The following is an 18,736-nucleotide window of genomic DNA, read 5'->3' as shown; positions in this document are numbered from 1 at the left end:
CTTATCTTCTGGAGGTAGCAATCTACATGGAATTCATCCCTAATCAAAGAAAGAAGAACCAGATTTGTGTCACTATTGGAGATCTTAGGATGAAATTGTCAGCAATGTTCTTTTGTGAATACCAAAATAAATATGTAGATCAGTTGGGGAGACTACTCAGTACTTACGGCCAGCAACTAACAGAGGATTCATAATGCATATATGAATACTTATTTAGTGTGATGGATGATAGTTAGAGTGAAATAGTGTGAGAGGGTCAGAAAGATCCGTGCTGCTAGTATGACTACATGATAACGATTAATTGTTAATGAAATGAAAAAATGTGTAGAGTAACAAAAATATCATCTTAAAAATCCTATTAAAAACAAAATTATTACAAAATTCAATCCACCAGAATGCATTTCGCTTGCTTCATAAATAAGTCAGTCATTTTAATTGTTTGTTAAGAGTTGAAAAAGAAATGACTTTGAGACTCTTTAAAATGTAAAAAGAATTTGGGAATATTTAAACTGTCGAATAGGAATTAATTTCTGGCTTTACAATTCTTAACAGATCTTCATATATTAAAAGATTGAAAGTTTAGGACAAATTTGACTTCAAAATTTAGTGGGAAGTTTTTTTTTAATCCTTACAACTTCTTTCTCACTAAATAAACGTTGCTAATCTCTCTCTACGCCATAATTATTTCTATGGACGGTACTACACTGCGCTCCAAACGTTTGCTCCTCCTTATAAGACATTCACAGCAAGAACTCATCTTCTATCACAACAAAAAAGATTTCCTTTCTCCCTCTGTGTTCCTAGTGTCAGGTGGAATTTCTATCAACAGAACTTCTTTGTAAGAGCTTCCGATGTATGGAACACATTACTGAAGGATTGCTTCCCAGCTGATTTCAACTTGGTCATCTTCAAATCCAATGTCAACAAATTCTTGTCCTATAAATAATTAAATATAATTTAAACCATTGATCAATGTTAGTACTCGCGTAGTGTTCCTCATTTTTTCGGCTGGCAATCATTTTCTTCTCAATAATCTCTTATCCTTGAGTGGCTTGTGGTCTTGTTAAGTAGTGACACTAATAGTAAAAACAAAATTATATTAAGTTGGAAGAGAAAACATGGAACTGCTACCCAACTAAAGACAAGACATAGCATGAAGTAGAATCAGAATCGGACACTCATGCACTTTAACAATGCATCCCAAAACCCCAGAAATTTTTACCCCTTTCCCCCTCCACAAATGTCAATCAAAATGTTTAATCAAAAGCAGAGGTCTTCCGGACAGAGAACATTTCAAAATATTTAATTTTTCTGCATCATTTGTCATACCTGCAGCACAATTTTCAAATCTAGACAAAAAAAAAATGTAGATACTCATTCGTTTTCCGTTTCACTACCGCTGAACGTGGGTCCAGTGATTTGGACCTGATGAAGTTTAACTGAAAACGATGAAGGAGCTCTATTCATCGTAGATCCAGACGTATTGGGAAGTGCAGGTTGATCCAAGTAACCACTGGCCTCCGGCGGATGTAAATGGGAAGAGAGATCTTCTAATTCCTTCCATATAGCCAGTTGAAAAATTAACCAATCAGATTCCATTTGCTCTCTTTCCTCGTTCGAGACACAGGAAATGTGTAGTTTGCAGATGGAAATCTCGATTTTGTTTCTGTACTTCAAAATGTTTTGATGGAACACTAAACATGTAGCAGGAGTAATTTCTGCACCATGGGACAATTAAAGCCTTCTCTTAATTTTCATCTTCAAAATGGAGATTCTGGTCAGGTGCTGTTTCCTGTGAGCTGCCATAGTTGATGTATTAGAGGCTTCCATGACTTGTAAAGAAAGTGAACTCCAGTCAATTGTTTGTTGTTGATAATATCGTTCGATTTTCCTCTAGGAATTTGTGTTGAACATTATGTATTTTTTTTTTTTTTTTTTTTTTTGCAAATTGTTGTAAACAAAAATAGTTATCATCGTGCGTAGTTGGCCTGAAGCAAGGTTGTGAAAAAATACTTCCTTCGCGACCCTCTTCTCATGTCTCATAACTACAAGTAACAAAAATAGTAACTCTCCACTAGTGAGGAAGGTTTTTATAACACATAAACGTTCCTCTATTAATATAAATGCCCACCAAACTATCGTTCGTCTTGTTCGTTTGCAGGTTAAATTTCCTTCAGACACATGACCTTCTAACAGCTTTGCAATTGTGTTCCTGTGAGAGGGAAATGCGATTAATACCAAAAGTACAATTATGTTAAATTATTCTGGTATTTCTTAAATGTTTATTTTTAATAAATTATATGTTAACAATCTTAAATATGAATTAACGGTCTATTTTTTTTAGCATAACAGAGTTACTTCCCATGTCACGTGTTGCCAAAGAAATATGGCGATGCATTTTTACGATAAAGATCGAAAACTCATGTGCGTTTTTTTTTTTAATAATGCGGTAATATCTTAGTACTTTTGACATAATTTGATAATTGATCATTGCTTACAGTTGAAATTGACACAAAACGTCAGTAGATACCATTGTTTTGTTTTTAATCGATTTTTTTTTTTTGCTTTCTGATTTCTGATAGTGTAGTTGCATTCGTTTTTCTTTTCAGCAATAAAAAAAATTGTATTTAACATCAGGTTATTTACTTTGTGAAATTTATAACAAATGTTGATGATTATGCATGTTGTTGTTGTTAACTCGCATAACATGAACCACTTTTATACTGCAGACACAAAATGTATCAAAAGATGGAGTTGCTGGATATAATGACTCCGATTTGGTATGCTATATATATATAAGTAAACTCATTGGGTTCGACCTAAATTTGAGTTTTCAGCTGGCTTACCTCTGCACGTATACCATTTCCCAAATCACCATATGTTCTTGTTTTTTTTTTTTCTTTGGATTATTTCGATCTTATTTGCTATTCACATGCTTAGATATTACCACGACCCGTTGATTATGCACCATTGCTGTTCAGCTATATGTAGACGTTGCTAAGGAGTTCGAAACTTGTGTATTACTGTCAGGGAACAATTTTTTGGTTTTAATTTAAAGAGTGCAGATCAGGGGGAGACAATGCAATTTCAGAAGAAAAGGGAGAACTGAAAGTGTCAATAAATGTCAACAACAATGCAATAACAATGCAATAACGTAAAATAAAACATTAGTTATCTTAACATTTACTGAATTAAAATTAAAATTCGTAAATCAATGGAAGTTGTCAAAATTTATAAGTAGTTATGAACAATGATTAATGTGTGGTTAAATAGTCAAAAGTTAACTGTTCTACACTTTCCAAGTAATAATTTCCCGTAAATTCGACACACTGCTATTAAAACTCGCAACTCCAAAACTCACAACTCCAGAACTCGTAACTCTGCTGTGAAAACTTGCTATTCCAACTTCAATCTGCTGGGGTTTCTGAAAAATCAGCCTTTTTATTCAAAACCGGAAGCATTCTATTAGCATATCAGGAGACATGATCACAAGGATATAAAGAGAAGCAGCAGTTATTCTTTTCTATTTTTTTGCTAATGGACGCTACAGCCTGTATAAAAACAGGTTTGTACCAATATTTTAAGGCATTTAATTACATAATGGAATACGTGTGACGTTTTTTTTTTTAGAAAACATTTTTTGAGAAATTAAGAAAATTCTAATGACACAAAATAAAAATTATTTTTTAATTTTTTTGTGGCACAAAAATTCTGAAATGTTATCTAAACATATATTAAATTAAAATAAAATTAAGAAAATTGTCATGACACAAAATAGACATTTTAAATTTTATTTTAATTCAATAAATGTTCAGATAGTTAATGATTTATATTTTGTTATTGAAATTGCATTGTTTCCTCCTGTTCTGCGCTTTTCAAAATGAAACCAAAAAAGTTGTTTCATGAAAGTAATGCACAATTGCCGAGATTTCTCATGTTAATTAGTATATTGTAACATGTCTGAACTAGATAGGTGATAGGTTCTTATTATGGTTGAATATAACATAGTTTGAAATAAATAACATAAATAAATAAATAAGCTCTTGTTTTCTGCTGTATGATCTGGTTGACATATCTAGATCATGTCAACATGGTAAAGACGAAAAGCAATCAAACATGTAACTTAGGCGAAAAAAGAACGCTTTTCAGTTTGACCTTTTATTAATCATTTTTTTTTTTCTAAGCAAACAATATCTCTTAAGTGAATAATTGGTGCTTGTTCAAAGAAAGGCGACGGATCTATTCTTTAAAAATATGTCCTTTTAAGCAAAAACAACATAACTTACTTAATCAGCTGTCAGCTAAGCTTTAGCCTCTGTCCCAGCGACGAAATGTTGCATCCTTCTGCCTATCTTACAAGTATTTTAATAGAAATCGTTCCAACGAATTTCAAGGCATTGTACTCCACTCGACGTAAATACCCCCGAAAATCCGACAAGCAGCTAAATTTCACTCCCACACACTAGAGATCCCTAGATTTAGGAATGCCTTCTACTCCAATAGTTTCTTCTGTCGAGTTGCTAGACTCTAGAGTCTCCTTCCAGGTCCCTGCTTCCCCGACTGTACTGACATGCAGAAGTTCAAGTATAATGTAAACAGACATCTTGCTGCCGAACTCCCTACATAGTATCCATGCAAATTATGTTCCAGATACATCAAAGTAGCACTGTGCCTTGTTTGGAGTGAAAATGCAATAATAAAATAAAAGAAATTATCATGTCGAAAACAGTAATATATCCAAAAATTACAAAAATGCATCGAGTAGAACAAATGCTATTGTGTTTTTAGTTTTAAAAAAATCTATCGATATCTGTTAAACATGTTGGACGCCATTACGATGTAATCTAGAATATACTGAGTTATGTCCGCTGTTTCTGCACTCTTCACAGTCTATTTAAAACATCTACGAAAAATGTAATTTTCCTCAATCGATCTGTCGCCTCTTTTTGTATAAGCACCAATATTTTTTAATGGTTAAAAAGTATAAATTTGTTTTTGCTCCCCTTCTCATTTGTTTTCTCAATGTCAGCCCCCCTCCCCTGCATCTCACGGGTAAGAATGGGGATTATATTGCTCATTTTGGGGATCTTTGTCAAGAACAGCATTTGCTGAACAGAATCAGAGCAGATATGCATAAAATTATGAAAAGGCGTTAATATCTATATATTAATAGTATATATAGTATATAATACTATATATTAATTAGTATGCGTACGAGTGTCACGGTTTGCAGATTATAAATTATTCGACCGAGAGATCCGATTTATTAAAAACGAGGATAGAAGGTCATAACATACTACGAACATTAAATTAGTATATAGATACGCTAATTTAATATTTATAGAATGTTATCACCTTCTAGCCTCCTTTTTAATAAATAGGATCGCCCGATCACCGGCGATGCATAAAAAAAAAAGTTGTAAAAAATATGATGCCGCTTTTGGGCTGTACATGAAACTAAAGTATACCTTCTTGGTTTTCTGGCTAGGATTCAACTGTAGTATTTGTTCTATCTAAAGATGGTATAATTGTACCCCCGTTTCCCAACAAGGTCCAACGAGAGATGCTACCCGACTTGTCTGCTCTGGTCTTGAGTAGCCGCTGGAACTATGCTGTCTCTTTTGGCGAGGATCTTGGTTGATAAGAGGATTCGGTCGCATAGGTTGCCACTTTCCCCATGTTGCTTTTGATAAAGTGTGTCATCCGTTCAGCTCTGGTCTCCAAAATCAGCATCACTGGAAAGTAGAGGTCATTTCAAAACAGAGGAAGAGAAGAAAGACAACTCAACAACTCGCCTTGTTGCATAACAAAAACAAGATAATTGTCCAGGGGTAGTTACAATCTACAATCAATCTGTCGCCTCCTTTTGTATAACTGAGAAAATTACTAGAAGAGTTAAGAAAAATGAAAACTCTGTTGTATTTAATCTCTCGCTTTTCTCCATCCTAAAAGTTGTGCCAGTACCGGAAATATAAAACGTAAAAAAATCTATAAAAAACATTGTTGCATTGATTATGTTAAAAACAAACAAACAAAAACAAACAATTTATCGACCCCCCCCCAAAAAAAAACCAGCTTCATTTTCAAATTTTCTGTAAAATATTTGTCAAAATTCATTGATTTTTGTTTGTCAGAAAATAAATAAATTGCCATATAAAACATACAGTGAGTGTTTTTCTCTTTTTTCTTTTAATCAGCCTCATTTTGATTTTAACACCGGTTCGTTTTGATTCAGCCTTTTCTGATTGCTTATGCATTTTGTCGTTTCTTTCTTTTTTTTTTTTTTCCTGGTTCAAAAGCTGTACCAGTACTCAATATTCCAATCACCTAGAATATATTGTGCATGTTTAGTAATATATTATATACATGAAATTAAATAAAAATTAACAGTTCATTAGCACCTGTACTTGCGGAACCCTTACGGACTTTGGCAGAACCTAAATGTTCTGGGTAACTCCGACTGAATTAATATGATCCTGCCTGACCGAGGACAGTTTTCACTGTGTGCGTGTGTGCACGCGTGTGTATGATGTTGCAATATTGTTCTTAGACAAAAGGCCAAATTGCTGAATTTGTGATGCCAATAAGAAAGAAGAGGAATTGTTTTGGATGTGTCCTTGCGTCTATAAATCGGCTTTGGGTTCTTCTCCAGAATTCCCCCTTAAAATAAATAAATAAATAAATAACTGCTTGATGTACGTGCCCGTGACGAAACGAAAATATCATATTCCAAAAATTACGTAAATTGAGTAGTTTTATTTTTATAAAGAAGATCATTTTTAAGCAATTAATGGGAATTCGTACACATTACAACAAAAATATCGCAAGTTTTAATTAAAGTTGAGTTATTTCTCTTGTTTCTTGAGATTATTTTCAAGATAGCGACACGAAACATTGGTTCCTCAAATACTCATAAATTTGGTTTTCTTAGTTAAAACTAAAATTCCTTGATCAATTTACGTGCTTTCTGGAATATGATATTTTCGTTTTCGTACAGATTTTTCTTTATTTTTGCTTTTTTTTTAATATAGGGAAATTCTGGATAAGAACAAAGTTTTGTTCGTCAGTTGTTACGTCACATTTCAGTTCAGATTCATCTATAAACGCGCATATTAAATGGGTGCGTTTTATTCTAAGCGTCTTTTAATTGTTTTTAGCGTCTTTTTAATTGTTTTAATTGTTTAATTGTTCTATCATGCTTAAGTTCAAAATAAGATTTTCGTCTGTCTGTCACGCTTAAGTTTGAAATAGCAGTTTCGTTGGTTTGTCGCGCTTTAAATTTGAACTATTTTTAAAGGGTATTTAGCGGATTTACCGATCCAAACGACTTCCGGTTTTGAAACTTCCCGGAAGTAAACGGCGTTACGTCATTTGAAGATCCGCCGAAAATCTAGGTCAAACCATAAAAATATCAGTAAACTGATTTTTTTTAAATGGATATGTTTATTTTACATGTGTTTGAAAATAATTAAATTAAAATATATTTTTAACATAATAAATAAAAGTAATGGTGCATAAAACGAGACCCTAAGTTTCAAAGATGGCGGCAGGTCTGTTAATTGAGGTATGGAAGCACAAAATTGATACAATACTTTAGCTATTCTTAAGAACTGCTTACTTATATATTTGGACAAAATATTAAGATTTTTTTTGTTTGTTAATATATTTTTTATAACATATTTACATTTTTTAAATGCACTTTATTTAAATATATTTTATTTACATATACTTTATTTAAACCTGCGCAGTTTATTACGATCGTTGTCGATTTAAAAAATATTTTTTTTTATAGTTAACTCTATTTTACGTTTATTTTTTTCACCCCCTTATAATAAAAATACGCAAACTTTCTTTAACAATTAATTTTCTGTTTTTTAATTGTATAGAAATATCTAAACAATTTAACAAAATATAAACAAAATTATTTGAAAAAGATATGCGATTATAAAACACAAAATCGATTGATAAAGAAAATTTACGTATTTTTATATATTTTATTTTAAGGAAGGTGAAAAAAATAAACCTAAATTATAGTTAACTATAAAAATGACATTTTTTTATAATCGGCCACGATCGTAATAGACTGCGCAGGTTTAAATAAAATATATGTAAATAAAGTATATTTAAATATACTACATTCAGAAAAGAAAACGTAACTATATTTGGGGGGGGGACGTAAATATGTTAGAAAAAATATATCAACAAAAAAAAAAATCTTAATACTTTGCCCAACTATATAAGTAAGTAGTTTTGAAGAATAGCGGAAGTATTGTATCAATTTTGTGCTTTCATACCTCAATTGACAGGCCTGCCGTAATCTTTGAAATTTAGGGTCTCGTTTTATGCACCATTACCTCAATAAGAATATTCTGGAACTGAATTTTTACATGTTTTTTCGGTGCTTGTTAAAATTGAGTCGATAAATCGATTTTTTAAATATTGCGTTTTAAGCAAAAAAGAATATTACGTACTTAATTGTCATGTCGAAAATAGTAATATATATATATATATATATAAAAAAAAACTTACGAAAATCCATCGAGTAGAACAACTGCTATTGTGTTTTTAGTAAAAAAAAAAAAAAAAAAAAAGTCTATCGTTATAGATAACAAATATTACACGCCATAAACAAATAATCTAAAATATACGTTCAGAGTTATGGTCCCCTGTGTGTGAACTCTTCATCGTCTACTTTATCAAGTATAAAACAAACGTAGTTTTATCCACTTTTCCGTAAGCATTACTTTTAACAATACATATTAGATTGGTGCAAAAATAATGTCGTTTATTGATATTCAACTTCAAAAGATCATAACTTCTTTCATAATAAACTTTATTAATCGAAATAAGAACCATTAGAATCGACACATTTTTGCCAAAGAGAAACAAATCTGGAGTTCTGGAAGCGATAAAGTCATTAAAGGCCGATTCGACATCATTTCAGCTTTTGAAGCATTTTTCGCGCAAGAAGTTATCGAGATGCTCGAAAAAGTGATAATCAGTGTAAATATGGTGGATTAGGCAGAGTCTCGTAGTTCAATTTGTTTATCTTCTCTAGAGTTTGTTGAGCGTATCATGGAGGAGAATTAATTGGTCCCTTCGTATTGACCAATCTCAGGCACATTCGTTGAAGCTTTTGGTGCATTTCATCAATTTGTAGGCAGTACTTCTTAGCCGTAATCGTTTCGCCCGGATTCAAGAAGCAGTAATCGATGAGACTGGCCGCAGACCACCAAACCATCACCATAACCATTTTTTGGTGTAATTTCGGCTTCGGGAAGTGTTGGAGAGCTTCTCCGGCATCCAACCACTGTGCCGAACGTCGCCAGTTGTCGTAGAGGACCCACTTCTCATCACACGTCACAATCCGCTCGAGAAATTTGTCGTTTTTGTTACACAAAAGGAGCGTAGAAGACACCTGAAGACGACGTTTTCTTTAATTATCGTTTCATTCATGCGGCACCCATTTATCCAACTTTTTTACTTCCCTATTTGCTTTAACTGACGAACAACTGTTGAGTGGTTGACCTTGAGTCCAACAGCAACTTCTCGTGTGGTTTTGCGAGTATCGGCTTTCAAATGTTCGTTATCAATCGCAGTCGGCCGGCCGCGATCGTCTTCATCTTTGAGGCTCTCGTCACCATCTTTGAGGCTCTCGTCACCATTGCGAAATTTCTTGAACCACCGTTGTGCCACACGTTGGTTAGTGGTTCAAGGGACAAACGCATCATTGATTTCACAAGCTGTCTCGGCAGCTTTTCAGCCTAGTTTGAACTGGAACAAGAAAATCGTGCGGATTTGAATTTTGTTCATGCTGTCGAAAAGCCTGCAAAACTATGAATGAAGATGTTGAATAGCACAATTCGATAGAGCGAAAAACGCGCTTCAAAATGATATATAACATGGCTATATATATATCAATGAATTATTTCAGAAATCATATATAAAAGTAACATATGTGAGAAAAAGATATTGTTTTTTTGCACCAACCTAGTATCTACTCCATGAAGTTTAATAATTTTTGGATGTATTTCTATTTTCGACATGGCAATTAAGTACGTAATATTGTTTTTGCTTAAAACGACATATTTAAAAAAATCGATGTCGACTTTATCTTAACAAGCACCGTTTTTTCTTAAAAAAATGTTTATTTACAGAAATATTTTTACAGAAACAATTAATATTTAAAGTAAAACATTTTAAATATAATAAATAAGAATATCCCTAAACTGATTTTTTTTTAAATATGCTTATTTACTTGTTTTCTGTTTTTTTTGTTGTTGTTTTTTACGAAAATATATTTATTTGCAGAAACATTTTTACAGAAATAATTAATATTGAAAGTAAAATACTTTTAAAACATAGTAAATTAAACTAAATTAAATAAATGAAAAAGAAAATGAATGAATGGTAACTTAGTTAATATGTGTGTGTGCGTGTGTGTATGTGTGCGTGCGTGCGTGTGTGTGTGTGCACGTGTGTGTGTGCGCGTGTGCGTGCGTGTGTGTGTGTGCGTGTGTGTGTGTGTGTTGTGTGTGTGTGTGTGTGTGTGTGTGAAATTTTTACTGAAGGAACACAGTATGGCGGGGGGAGGGGTCTTCAAATTAAGTAACGTCGTTTATTCCGAGAAATTTCAAAACCGGAAGTCGTTTGGGTCGGTAAATACGCTAAATTACTATTTTTTTTTTTGATCTGTCACGCTTCAGTTTGAAATACCATTTTCATCGCTAAATACACAGATTGCATGGACGTATCTCAAAGATGTCTGTTCAAAATGTTGCATCAAGAAAATTTACGCTGTTCAATATAAGTGTTAGCCATTTTTATTAATTGTTATATTGATTGAGTTTAAAATCAATCAACTGAACAGTTTATGCAATTCTTCTAAACCGCTCAACTCTCTCTCTCCACACACACACACGCACACACACACACACACACACACACACACACACACACACACACACACACACACACACACATATATATTTATATATAATTTCAAGTTAATATTTTCCAGAGCTAAAGCGACCAAGGAAGTTTTAGCGAGGTTAATACAAGAGTGTTCAATACTTTGTAGGGCAAGATATACTTTTTATTTGTTTTACATTTGTATTAATATGTCGCTATACATTCATGAGCATGTTTCAGTCAGCCAGTTACAAGTAACTTTTCATTACGGACTAAACATTTGTATAAGCAATATCGCCTGAAGAGGTCTCTAGTTACTTATAACTAGAGATCTCTTCAGGCGATATTGATACTCTTCTTCTTCTTATATATATATATATATATATATATATATATATATATATATATATATATATATATATATATATATAGACATCCACATACAGTACTAAGAAATTCAATTTAAACTCTGTAAATTAGAATTGACAACAATTTATTATTCGACAACGAATATCTGAGTTGAAAAATTAAATTTTTAACTTTTCAACTTGTATTCCATGTCGAATAATAAATTGTTGTAAATTCTAAGTTACAGCATTTGAATTGAATTTCTTATCTAAATGTTCTATCTGGAATATGAAGCTTTTTCATCTGGTTAGTATTATCATATAAATATTAATATTTATACTCAGTTTTGATAAACTTGAAAAAATATCGAATCTATATAAAACCGTATATTTACCCGTATTCTTATCTATATTTTTTTACTGGATTTATTTACTATTACTCTTCACGGCATTTTATTCTATCTCACTCTATTCAGCTATAACCTTATGTCCTCTGCCCCATTATACAGCCGACCCTGTCGGTGGGGCATTAGAATACACCAACTGCCCCCCTGCAGAGGGTAAAAGTCCCTCAATGGGGGTCCTGGATATGACCTTAAACTATATCCAGTGGTGAGGTCCCAGCTTGCGGGCTTTGGGGAGTGTGGAGCCACCCTTTAATTACCATTGCTCCCAGGTCCACTCTGACCCGGAGTGGTAGTACCTGTTAGGGTTCCAACTATGGGTTAAATAGAAACTGACTTGAAAACAACAAATATATTCTACTAAAAAAATTTTCTTCAAAATCTTTGGATTCGGCATTGAATAACCCGAAAAGGGTTGATATGCCGTAAAACAAAAACAACCAACCAACCATTATACAGCCCTCTCCCTTTGTGTCTTCGCCCCATATCGTCACCATCCTCCCTCATATTATGTTATCCTCTTTTTTCTCATATCTCCCATTTCTTATTGCTCCATATTTCTCTCAAGTTCCCAGTTAACTTAAATTCACCTACATTAGTTTAACCTCCTGAGATACTCTTTACACCCCTAGTCAATCACTCCACTATATACTAGACACCTTAATATCCCCCAATTATCCCCTTAGCCAGAAATCGCATTGAAATGTTTGCAACTTACCCCTCTAGTCCCTCTTCTGATGTAATGCATTAGGCTTCAAATACCTCAGTATAAAGAGCATATAACTCCCCAATTATAGCTTTTCCTTATTATATCGACAAATAAATCTATGTATACCAATATATGGCGTTGTCTTGTCTATAATGCTATTATATATATATATCTGTGTCTTAGATTTCTGAAGATCGTCAAGAGCGTGAAGTCATGGCATACTAAAAACGCATACATCTTTTGAGTACTAAGCACTATATATCTATTTCTCTCTCTCTCTTTCTCTCTCTCTCTCTCTCTCTCTCTCCCTATATATATATATATATATATATATATATATATATATATATAGAGAGAGAGAGAGAGAGAGAGGGAGAGAGAGAGAGAGAAGAAAAATAAACTAAGAAGCACTTCAGGTTTTATTATATTTCGTGATTCTTTTAATTGACCTATTTATTTTACTCAATTGAATGTTTATAATATATAATTTTCCCGTTTCTTTTTTCAATTTCCTCCTATTATTCTATTCGTATTTTAGTCAATTTAACACATCCGATTATGGTCCATTTCTTCTTATATATATATATATATATATATATATATATATATATATATATATATATATATATATATATATATGAAAAAAATTGTTTTACCAATACATTTTCCTTTTTCTTTCAGACCTACAAACAACAAGGGACCATTGTGCTCAAATTAGGCGATGTGGTTATCCCATATCATGAGGATTTTAAATTTTACATCACAACAAAACTTCCAAATCCTCATTATTCACCAGAAGTGTCAACCAAAGTTACTTTAGTCAACTTTACATTGTCACCAAGGTAAGGTTTTCATTTTTATATTCGTCATCTCTATATAAAGTTAGGTATGTGTGTACGTTTATATGTTTCAATGTATAGGATTCCTTCTTACTTAATTACTCATTACGAATCTCAGAACACAGCTGCTAGGTGTAAAGGGGGTAATGTGGGTTATATTTAGTTTTGTACAAAGAGGGCAAACAGGGGAATGGAAAGGTTGATAACTCCGATTTATGTGCAATTTTAATAATAGGTATTAGACATCAATTAATAAATATTTCCGAAATTTCAGTTTCTTTGAGGTGTTTTAAATGTTAGGGGTATAATATAGATGCCATGTCTCATTTGAAAATTCAAATATTTTTATAAAAGTAATGTATTTTGATCAAAATCAGAATGAGGATTCTAGACATAAGGTTTAATATCATTAATATCATTGATTTTGATCTTTATCAGGAGACCTAAAAGGGGCACAAAACTGTTCTGTTCAGGGAATTAACTTTACCCACCCTAGGACAGGCATGCTTCTATCATTTAATATATAAAAATCAATTTTATTTGACGATTATTGTATATGAATACATTAAGGTAATTTTTTGTAGCTAAAAAAGCATTTGTGTTTTCCTTTTTTTCTCTCCGTTTTTCCTTCTTTATTTTTGTGATATAGGAAATAGAGTTATTTCCCTTTGATGAGTTAATTATTGCATAGGCTAAAGTTATTCTCCTTGGACATGAAACGCCTTGGTAACAGAAGATAGGCCCAAAAATCTCGCTGGCAAACACAAGATCTCGTGGGAACTCTTGGACTAAACATGGGGTCGAGAATTAAGACTAGAATTGTCTCTCAACCTACCGTTGCCTTACAGAAAAAGGCGTCATAGGGAAAGTGTAAATTTTTGCCTTTGTCTTTAGCACAGACTGTTGTGTTCTCCACCTTGTGTCATACATGTAACCGTCAAGTTGCCGAAATCAATACAACCATAATATTTGCTTTGTACTCTTAATTTAATTATGCAGTGTTCGAGTGACTCACTGTTTTCGAGTCATGAATATGTTTCGATTGAATACTTCGCTATTTGGCTTGACATAGATAGTATTCAACACGAACAGCAGTTCAAGCAAATTCACAATCTGTACAGAAACTCAAGATTCTAACTTGAGACAAAAATTAATACTTTCAAAAGGGCAAACTCAAGACAAAACTGAGGGAAGATAGTGGATATTTATTCAGCTTGATCTTCATTCCAAATTTCTCACCAATAAGGGAAAAGATAGATATATAAATAGAGAGAGAGGTAACCTTCATTACAAATTACTTACAAATGAGAGGAAGACAGACAAATAGAGAAAAAGAAAGAACGAGAGAAAGCAATCTACAACCACTGTTTAATCATAATTACATGTCCGAATGTGTTGCATTCTTCTCCAGACTCATTTGTTCCTACTGTTGTATTTTTTTGTGGTTCGTTTATTATTATTATTATTTAGATGATGAACGTTCTTTTGTTGTTCATGTTAAGAAGAGTAAGAGTCTTAGGAGTGCTCATGTGTCTTAATCATGTTGTTGGAAGAGATGGAGACATTAACAAGTATATATAAAGAGAGAGAGTACATATAAATACACTTTGAGAAGGTGATTCGATATATAGATAGATAGACCGAGAGTCTATGCTATTGACAGTTCTGTATGAAACGGGAGTGTTTATATAACATTTATAGTTTGACACATATACTTTCTAACATATCTTTTAGATGATGATTTTATCAAAGGTTCTTATACATAAATGGACAATACCTTTTTCCATTGAATTACAACACGAAGACGCATGTTATGAAAAACATGATGATCATTTATTTCTTCCATATGACCGGTCAATGGCTTTGCATCCAGGAATTCAAAGTTTCTTTACATCTTCTTCTTCCAGACGGTGCCAAGGTTCGGTCTGAACCTCTCTTGACTTTTCGACCCTCTGACTAACTTCGAACTCTTTCCTATATTGAGAAATCACATGTATTTCTGGCCAACGTGACTATAAGTCACGTGTCATCAACATGCGCGATTTGTACGTTTTTGAAACCATGTCTGATGACCAGGAAATTTCCCATTTTCCTTGTTGTTTTACAAAGGAATTTAACCTACTTATCTAATTCATATAACCCATATTTTATTATGCATTCTTTCTAATAATGTGCATACTTTCCAACCAAATTTGTATTTATTAAATATTTTAACAGAATCAACAATTTACTGGACATTCCATTTAAAACCTAGTGTTCTTTAAAACTTATCTACAGGGTTCGATTCCCGTTTTATCTGATTTTATTTTCATTTAACTAATTCTCTTTATTTTTACTTACATGAAAAGGGGATAAGCCTTTTCATGTAACACTACCACCTTCTCTTTCATAGCCATATGACGTAGTATCTGCTAGATATTATATTCCCACAATACAGCTAATTTTCACCTAGGATTCACAAATTTTTATTCAAACATTGACTGATCATTCCTCTTCTGCGGATTGTTCTCCTGGTTTGCACTTCTATGTGATGCTTTTCAGACTGAGATCTAATCAAATCTCTTATTCATACTTTAAAAGGATCAACTCAAAACTGATAAAAGACAAAGGACAGTTATTCAACTTTATCTTCATTCCAAATTTCTCACCAGTGAGCGGGGGAGACAGATAAATAGATAGATAACCACTGTTTAATCATATGTTGTTAGTAGGGATGTGACAACAGCATATTCTTTTGACTGTTTTGACTCTCAAGTATATATCCATTGATATCTTATATGTTTTTATATAAGGTGATGTGGTTCTCGGTTGATTAACTGTGTGCAACTGTGTTGGATATATACTCAAGAGTCAAAACCATAAAAAGAATATGCTGTTGTCACAGCCCTAGTTATCATCCCATTTCTTTTACACATCCGAAGACGTCACATGCATTCCAGGGCCACCTTTGTTGCTATCACCCTCTCTCCCAGAGCCATATGACATAATATCCGCTAGATTATATAATTCCACAGCTGAGCTAATTTCACCCAGGTCAGTGTGTTGACCTCCGCTGATTTTAGCCTATCATATTTCCAGTTATTCTCAAGACACTTGTTAACCCAGCCTTTACTATAATATGCACTAGCAGATCCACTTGTCCAATATTTAACAATACATCCAGAAGGAGGAATGTGTTGTAATTTATAAATTGAAGAAGAAAGAGGAGGAGGAGGAGGAGGAGGAGGTAGATCATATTTAAAAAAAAAAAAAAAGTGAATAGCTTTGGGGAAAGGCAAGGGTTAAAAATGTATTTAATTGTATGTTTAATCCACGTATACATGTAACAGTTACTGTCATCATAATTTGTTGTATGCAAAGTATAAATATATGAAATATCTTTGTTCACCACAAACGTTTTTTTATGGCTTGTTTATTTTCTTTATGTGTGTTTAGCCAACACTGCTATTCTTAGCAGCATTACGCATGCTCAGAGAATCGACTTAAGTTCTTTACCCACACGTTACTGATCTTGATAATTTTTTTTTTTTTTTTTTTACTTTTTAGTGGTCTAGAAGATCAGATGCTTGCTGTGGTCGTTGCTGAAGAGCGTCCAGACTTAGAAGAGGCCAAAAATCAGTTGATTATAAACAATGCAAAAATGAAACAAGAGCTTAAAGACATAGAAGACAAGATTTTAACAAAACTCAGCACTTCAGAAGGGAACCCAGTGGATGATCACGACTTGATAAGTACTTTGGAAGCATCCAAGATCAAATCAGAAGAAATTCAGGTGTTTTTCATATTTCATCCCTGTTTATTTAATAACAAGCAAAAAACGTACCTGCCATCTAGTGACTATTTATCAAGCTCTAAGCATTCTATCTAAATGTATAACTTACTTTACGTATATTTAATATAAATATTTTAATGGTGGATGCTCCGACAAACTACAAGCCTTGTACCTGCTCAACGTAAATACCCCCAACAAACCCGACAAGCAGCAAAATCCCACCCCTACACAGTAGAGATCCCTAGATGTAAGAAAGCCTTCTACTGTAATAGTTTCTTTCCCAGAATTGGTAGACTTTGGAATTCCCTTCTGAGTTTCTGCTTCCCCAACTGTACTGACATTCAGAAGTTCAAGTATAATGTGAACAGATATCTTGCTGCTCAACTCCCTATATAGTATCTCTGCAACTTATGTCTCTGATAGTAGCCTCCTATATCAAAGTGGCACTGTGCCTTGTTTGGGGTGAAAATGTAAAAAAAAACAAAAACAAAACTATTGTGATTTTAAAAACTAATGGTTTTCGTTTAAATTACCTCCTTTGAAAATTAATGACTAATAGTTTAGGAAAAGTTTTGCTAATTTATCCGGGTTTTTTTTTTTTTTTTTTCTATTAAATCACTTTAATTCCGTTACTTTGTCCTTAATTTCCTTATTTTGACATTTAGTCCTCACATTCCATAAGCGATGTTTCTGACAAAGCAGAAAGAATTACTGTTCACTGGGTCAGAATCTATCCACAGACACGTATTGTTGGTTAGTTTTTTGACATTGAAGTGGTATTTTTTAGTTTCTTACACCAAATGGCTTCATGCATAAAAAATTTAAATCAATTCTTGTAAATATTGATAAAACTGTAACAAAGCCACTGATGCTAGGTTAGCAGCAGCAGCAGCAGCAGCAGCAGCAGCAGCCATATGCAAATGACCAAGCCAGTGAGACAGCAGAGATAAAAAAGTTTTTGAGATGGGTTGAAGACATAGAGAATCCGAGACGTGTTTGAGACACAAGAGAATAGAAATAGACATGTTACACATGGCCCACAAGCGAGAGGGAAAGATGTTTCCTAAGCATTGCCAGACAATGTTCGAGTACAAGAAGACTTTTAAACAAGAGACAAGGCCTTATTCTGGAAGTACCTGTAAATAAATGTCTGTTGTTTCAATTGAAAAAAAGTGAGTTGAATTCTTTCCTTGTCCTTGTTTCCGTCTGCATACAATGTGTGGATCCCAAGTGTTGACATGTAAGGACTATGTTACAAAACTACTGTTTGTATATAGTAAAATAGGACACTAAAATTACAAATGAATAACAGCGAACATTAATTAATTTATTATAACCTGTTTATAAAATAGTTATGCAAATAGGCATATGAATAGCTGTGTTTAGGTCTTTATTTTATACTATATATACAGAAATTCAAAAGACTATGTTGTGTTATCCATTTAAATAACCATAACCATGATAATATATGTGCGATAAGTTACTTTTTAATTTCTTGGTTATTCATTTAGATCATAGAAAATTTACATGTACGTATATCACTTCATTTCTTTATTCAGTCTACTTTTTATAAAACAATCAATGTTGTGGTGTGGCCCCTGGCCTTGGTATGGCATTTTGAATGACGATGGTGTATCTGAGTATTGCCAAAACCACATCAGCAATTAATGTAAATTATGTATAAAAGTTATATGAGAGCATATGAAGAAAATGAAGCATATTAAATGGACGTGCATGCATAATAAAATGGAAAT

General features: G+C 32.9%; 1 protein-coding gene across 1 annotated transcript in view; it reads left to right on the top strand.

The window, feature by feature from the left end:
* LOC145296792 (dynein axonemal heavy chain 1-like) overlaps positions 1-18,736 on the top strand; it is a 350,721-nt gene that overhangs the window by 262,094 nt on the left and 69,891 nt on the right. The window contains exons 63-64 of the mRNA XM_080142859.1: positions 13,053-13,213; positions 16,757-16,982. Of these exons, the coding sequence (XP_079998985.1) occupies positions 13,053-13,213; positions 16,757-16,982 (387 nt within the window). The remainder of the gene's footprint in view (positions 1-13,052; positions 13,214-16,756; positions 16,983-18,736) is intronic.

Source organism: Euprymna scolopes, chromosome 17 (assembly GCF_053919585.1).
Source record: "Euprymna scolopes isolate OS-2025 chromosome 17, ASM5391958v1, whole genome shotgun sequence".
In the NCBI taxonomy this organism is placed as follows: Eukaryota; Metazoa; Mollusca; class Cephalopoda; order Sepiida; family Sepiolidae; genus Euprymna; species Euprymna scolopes.
Note: the sequence above shows the minus strand (reverse complement) of the source record. Positions and strands in the feature narration are given on the sequence as shown.